The sequence below is a fragment of the Arachis ipaensis genome, chromosome B7, assembly GCF_059453495.1.
Source record: "Arachis ipaensis isolate K30076 ecotype BB chromosome B7, ASM5945349v1, whole genome shotgun sequence".
Taxonomy (NCBI): Eukaryota; Viridiplantae; Streptophyta; class Magnoliopsida; order Fabales; family Fabaceae; genus Arachis; species Arachis ipaensis.
In genome coordinates this window covers 35,225,869-35,232,602 of record NC_142442.1, presented here as the reverse complement: position 1 = coordinate 35,232,602, position 6,734 = coordinate 35,225,869, and the positions used below count along the sequence as shown (strand labels likewise).

General features: G+C 34.2%; 1 protein-coding gene across 2 annotated transcripts; it reads left to right on the top strand.

Moving 5' to 3' along the window:
* Positions 1–579: 579 nt before the first annotated feature.
* On the top strand, positions 580–6,217 carry LOC107609197 (putative glycosyltransferase At5g03795). 2 transcript variants are annotated; one of them, XM_016311062.3, is made up of 8 exons: positions 580–741; positions 1,294–1,372; positions 1,661–1,904; positions 1,988–2,308; positions 3,229–3,515; positions 4,166–4,398; positions 5,245–5,402; positions 5,957–6,217. In XM_016311062.3, the coding sequence occupies exons 3-8, from the start codon at positions 1,755–1,757 to the stop codon at positions 6,056–6,058; spliced, it is 1,251 nt and encodes a 416-aa protein (XP_016166548.1). In that variant the 5' UTR covers positions 580–741; positions 1,294–1,372; positions 1,661–1,754; the 3' UTR covers positions 6,059–6,217. The 2 variants fall into 2 exon arrangements, with proteins under 2 accessions (XP_016166548.1, XP_016166547.1); XM_016311061.3 differs by having other exon boundaries at positions 580–824.
* Positions 6,218–6,734: the final 517 nt, after the last annotated feature.

Sequence of the window (6,734 nt, the reverse complement as noted above, 5' to 3'; positions counted from 1 at the left end):
TTATTTTTATTTTTTTTATAAATATTTAAAAAGTATAATAACTATAAATTTATAAGTACTTAAAGAGTATAATAAATATAAATTAATTGATAAATTATTAAAATTTAAATATAATAATGAATTAAACACACAAAAAATTAAAGAAAAAATATTTATTATGGAAATAAAAAATAAGATAAAATTTTATATAATTATTTAATTTTGACTAAATCAATCAGTTTAATCTATGATTTATCAGTTGAATTAGTAATTTGATAGACTGATCGATTCGATTACCAATTTAATTTTGATAACTATGTAGCAAACACACAAACATAATTGTAAAAATCGGACTGACCTAGCCAGTCACACCAAAAAATCGGTAAACCGGACATAAGATCGGTACGAGTGACTGAGTGAAACATAAGACCAAATAAAAAAAGAACCGATAAAATCGGTTTGATCAACCGGCCGGTTTTGTTAATAATCGGTGAACCGACAGGTTTGAGAAATCCAGACCGGTTCAATTTAAAAAAGAAAAAAAAAAAAAAAAACTAATTCCAGCTAAGGGGTTCCCCTCCCGGCCCCCAATCCTCTCTCAGTCCCACTCTGAAAGTCTGAAACGGGCCAAAGGGGAGAAAGCCGTCTCGTCGCCGGTTCGTCTGCGCCTTCACTGCTGTCGCTTCGTCTGTGCCTCTGTCGGCGTCTGTTGTCTCCGTTCGCGTCGCGTCGTCCCTGCGCCTTCACTGCGTCACCTCGCCGGTCTGCGTCACCTGGCCTTCACTGTTTCACTCCATTCCTTCTTTGTGGTTTGAGCGAAGCCGTCAAAAACCATATCTGATTTTGTGAGTGTATCACAAAAGAAAACGTAGTTTTAGTTGAAGAAAACAAAGATAAAACCATTTCTGATTCTGTGTTTTCCTGATTGTGGCTGTTTTTCCATGATTGTTACTGTTTAGGGTTGATTGATGCTGTTTAGAAAACCGATTCTGATTCTGTTTTTTCATGATTGTGGCTTTTTTTTCATGATTGTTACTGTTTAGGGTTGATTGATGCTGTTTAGAGTTGATTTGTTTTATATAGTTGCTGTTTGTGGCCTTGTAGGAATGTTGATTATTGATTGATGCTGTTTTTTCAGAGATATGCATAATATTGATTTATACATTGCTTGACTGAAATATGCAATGGTTGGATAAGCTGTGAATTGATTTTTTTTTTTTTTTTTTGATGATTGAAATCTGCTGATTGATTTTATCCATGGACTTCAATGTTGTTACCTTGGTTATGTATAATTCGCTGGTGTTGATTGTGCAGATGCATATTTAGGACTTTCAGGGCAAACAACCCAGTTATTCATCAATGACAAATGATTCTTTGTCAACTTGGAAAGGAGGTAGATATTGATTTGTCTTTATCCTTTTTATGTTCCTTTTATGCAATTTTGTTGTTCATGAAATTTTAAGTTAGTGGTTCAAGAAGCTGGTAAGAAACCTGTTGTTGGTAGATAATTGGATATTCAAGTGAATGTGTGTTTCTGAATGTTCTTAATATTAAATGTAAGGTTTGAGATCTATTCATAGTTTTTAAATTTGAAGTTTGAATGCGATTATTCAGTGTGCATGTTTACATAGGTTCTATTGACAATTTTATATTTTTTATTTATGTGGGAACGAGTTAACAGGTTAAACCAGTGATCTAGTAGTCTGACCGGTTCAATCACCGGTTCGGTTCTGACAACTATGCACACAAACACCATCTTCTGAATCATTCATCCAATGCTGATGAGTTCCACCGTGAAGCAAACCCAGCAGCTGTCCCCAAATCATGGCCTCTTCTCTCTCCGTGGCGCACTTCTCACCCTCGCCATTCTCACCCTTCTCTCCTTCACATTTCTCTCCCTCAAGTACTCCACCCCTTCCCCTCAGGTACCAATCACCAAATTTTCTTTTTCTTTTTTTTTTTTCAGCTGAAAAAAATTGAAAAAAAAATTAATTTTTGGGTCTTGAAGATCTCTGTAGCAAAGCTTGTGGATCCTGAAGTGAAGGAACACAATGATGAGGAAGAAGGAGGAGAAGAGTTGTCTGATATATACCACTCGCCGCGAGTTTTCAAGCTGAATTACGCGGAGATGATGGAGAAGTTCAAGGTTTATATATATCCTGATGGAGATCCCAAGACATTTTATCAAACACCTAGGAAGCTCACTGGGAAATATGCCAGTGAGGGATATTTCTTCCAGAACATTCGGGAGAGCAGGTTCCGAACCCTCGATCCGGATCAGGCGCACCTCTTCTTCATACCAATCTCCTGTCATAAGATGCGTGGCAAGGTAAACATTTTTCAGTGTTTTTTGGTTTTTGCAATGTCTTTGGATTAGTTTAACTAACTGTATTTGCAAGAATGTGTAGAACTTTGTTGCATAGGGGAGCGTTGGCATTTTTTTAAGTGTTGGTTGCTATTGAGATCTGAGAAGGTTGTGGCATTTGGTTGATGTTTTAGTGCCAATAGCTGTGTTGTTATTATGGTAATATGTTAATAATGGTAATGAATGGTTTTTAAGGATTAATTTTGATAAGGAATGAGGATACGGCAAATTGTTTGAACTTTGTTTCGGATATGCGTTACTAGCATCTAGTAGTGATATTACTTAAGATGCTAGGCCAATATGTGCTGGAAATGTTATCAATTGTTGGAGGTTGTGGTTTTTATGAATGTCTTGATGATCACCTTTTCGCCTTCGGTGAAGAATTAGGGACTGGAATTTCATGATGTAGGAATTATGATCATTTTGATAGTTAAATCATCATGGAAGATGCACAGATCTTATTTTGGCTTACTTCTATTTCTCTCTTTTTCATGTGGATTTATGCTTAGGTTTCGTTTATTAATTCTTTTCCTTATATGCCTTGAACTTGGTTTTTGCTTGTGCGAGTTCCCTTATTCATGTTTGTACAGAGGATCTGCTTTTTAGCCCTTTGTGCGTGTCTTAATTCAATGCTTATTTATTTTCTCTATTCACATGTTCACTTACCTTATTTTGAGGCTACATCTTCCTGATTTCCATATACTGTGCGACTCGATGATGGCAGTTTATAACTGTTAAAGATTTTTTATTGTGTACCATGGATTCACATTGAAAGAGGAAACATTGAGTAATGAAACATGAATAACACGTTATATTAAGCTTGTATGGTTAAGTGCCTGCTTCTTGTATGGAGTGCTTTCTCATGGTTGTATATTATTATGCAGGGCACATCTTATGATAATATGACAATAATTGTCCAAAATTACGTGGAGGGCTTAATAGCCAAATATCCTTATTGGAACAGAACCTTGGGTGCTGATCACTTCTTTGTCACTTGTCATGATGTTGGTGTAAGGGCAACAGAAGGGCTTCCATTTCTTATCAAGAATACCATTCGAGCAGTGTGCTCCCCTAGCTATGATGTTGGATTCATTCCACACAAAGATGTTGCTCTCCCTCAAGTACTACAGCCCTTTGCTCTTCCAGCTGGAGGGAATGATATAGAGAACAGGTGAAGATTTAAGACATAATATGCTCTTTAGGCTTCTATTGTTAATTACGTGATTATGAACTGGGAATTGGAATATTTATGTTCAGATGACTTATTATTATCCTGCATTTTGGTTTTGGATTGTCTGACAATCTTTTTAAGGCCACCTTGACAGTGATGCTAATTACTTGATATTTCCAGGAATGAATAGAATCCTGAATCTTGAAATTGGTCATAACACACAGGTCTTCAATTTCTAAATAACCTTAAGCTGCAGTTGCACTTCACTTGATTTTTTAGTAACATAGCTGAATATTATCTTCTTTGCAATATCTTCCATGGAGAGGACATTAGTTGCAAAGAGATGAAAAGTATTACTATCACAAATGACTTATAATCTCCATATGCAACGAAAAACATAGATTAAGTTTAATTATTGATCCTGCATGAACTATATTTAAAACATATATTATTTTCTTGTACAATGGTATGGAGAGGTGATACATAATTCAATATTTCAAACAACAGGTTTATTCGTGATTCTTAGATTATTTAGTTTGCTAGTACATAGATTATTGATATATAGCTCATGCTTTAAGATGATTAGACATGTCTACATGAATATTTAATTATTTATTCACTCTCAACCTTTGTAAATATGGGCTATGCAGGACTAATCTTGGATTTTGGGCTGGTCATCGTAACTCTAAGATTAGAGTCATTCTTGCACGTGTATGGGAAAATGACACTGAACTTGACATTTCTAACAATAGAATTAGTAGGGCTACTGGACATCTGGTATATCAGAAGAGATTTTACAAGACCAAGTTTTGTATATGCCCTGGTGGTTCACAGGTTAATAGTGCTCGAATAGCCGACTCTATCCATTATGGATGCATCCCTGGTAGGAGTCATCATTTCTAATGGATTTCCCCCCTTAATTTTATAGTTTCAATTCAAACATCTTAAAAAGTGCATGCCTATTGGATAATCATACCTTTTATTATGTAATGGTTTTAGTCATGTTTCTTGGATGACATGAGATGGGTAGATTTATATTGCAATTCTCTTAAATTGGTATTAACCTGTTAGATGACTAAGTTCTTTGTGCTTATGTTACGATACATATCAACTAGTATTTATTAACTAACACTAGCAAACAGTAACTTCCACTGAATAAGCTTTAGTAGCTTTTATCACCCATAGGCTATAAGATTCAAGACTGTAAGTTTCTGTTCTATTGATTTGGAATTGCAATTTTATTGATATTAGATTGTTGATTATCTGAAATATGGTAATGTAATAATCAATTAATTAATAGGCTTCTAGTATGTGCTCAATTTGAAAATGTAGATCTCTTAACTGGAATAAATAAATAGATTTTTTGTTTTCCTGAAATTGTTTGGGTTGGATTGAGGTAGAGAATGAGTTCCATGGGATCAAATTTAGGAACTTAACTCCATCTATCCATCCCCCGTAGCCAAGTCATGAACTGTGCCACACAAATTTTGTATAGATCCGTTTTTTTTTCTTCTTCTAGCCACTAAAAGCAGTCATTTCTGTAGCAATATGTTTGTTCATGATCTCAAAAAGTATATGTAGGATATTGTGAGTGACATTTGAATTTTAACTTACCAAGTATTGTTATGTGATAAGATTTTGACTTTGATGTCCTTGCTTCTGAGATGGTATTTTATGTGTATTTTGTCAATCTTGTACTTGATCTGAATGTTTGGATGCCATTTTGCAGTGATATTATCAAATTACTATGACCTCCCTTTTAATGACATTGTTGACTGGAGAAAATTTGCTGTTGTACTCAAGGAGAGTGATGTATACCAACTAAAACAGATCCTCAAAAATATATCACATGCTGAGTTTGTATCACTTCATAATAATTTAGTCAAGGTAAACTACTCTCACTATATTTCTGGAATCTATATTTAAATGTTTTATTTTCTTTTCTTCCCATATTTATATTTTGTTTGAAGTGTTTGCAATATTAGACATGTGTTAAAGAGGACATGTTGAAGTCTGCCCTAGCTAGAGGTTTTAAAATGTTGAAAACCCATGGTGAAACAATTAAGAAATTAGAATGTTAATTATTTAAATACGAATATGATCTATGATATAATCCTACTGCATCTCGTATAAGCCTGATGAGATGGCTTAATTGTTATTGAAGAGCCAGCAATATGCATAGTTAAAACGGAAACTAAGAAAAATTGGCCCATAATATTTTTTATCACAAGTTGCCTTCTTGAGAGAGCTTTCACAAATGTTGTGTACTGATGCTGCATCTTACACTGAACCAATACACCTCACCCAATTGGGTATGTATTGGGGGTCAGTCGACGATGTTGGATGAGTACAAATAACACGTACTTAGACTTTTTCATTGCCAATCGATTTATTTATTGATATATTTGAACTCACAAGAAAGCTGTGTCATGTTGTACCAGATTCAGAAACACTTCCAATGGAATACACCACCTATATCATATGATGCATTTCATATGGTAATGTACGACCTCTGGCTACGCCATTACACGATCAAATACTGATGATATGAAGACTCATTTGTTTTGTATGCATCATACAGTTTTAGTAACCCCAAAGAGAAATACTTCAAATATTCAGTTTAAAATTTTGTTCTATAACAGCTGGTTTTCCAATACTCTTGCACCCTTAACAATTCTTTATTTATTCATTTGCCGTGAGAATCTTGCTTGCGATGAAAATAGTGCTAGGCCATGACTGTTAAATGATTGTGCTATATTACATACCCTAACTTAATCTATGTTGAGTTGTGTTTTTTCCACACTAGTTAGATTTCAATGGTTTCTGTTTGTAATTGAGGGGTAAAATTGAGTTTAGGTTATTGAAAAATTAAATCTAATATTTACGCAATTAAATACATTTAGTCATCCACAATATAGTTTCTGCTGACATTGAATGAGCATGCTTCATATTTATCTACACATAACCACAGTTTTGTCGTACCATATAAGATTATTTTCACTCCAATTTTAATTTTCACATTTTAATTTCAGCTAATAAGGCTATTTATTGAGAAAGCCTAAGGGCCAGCAGTTTTATTAAAATTTGGTCAGCAGTTTTATTAAAATTTAGTCAGTACTTAACTAGCAAAAGAAAAATGACTAATTTTACACTATTAGATGTAATTTCACACTAGTAAAAATACTAATGATGGCTAATTGATGGTTGCAAATCACCAAA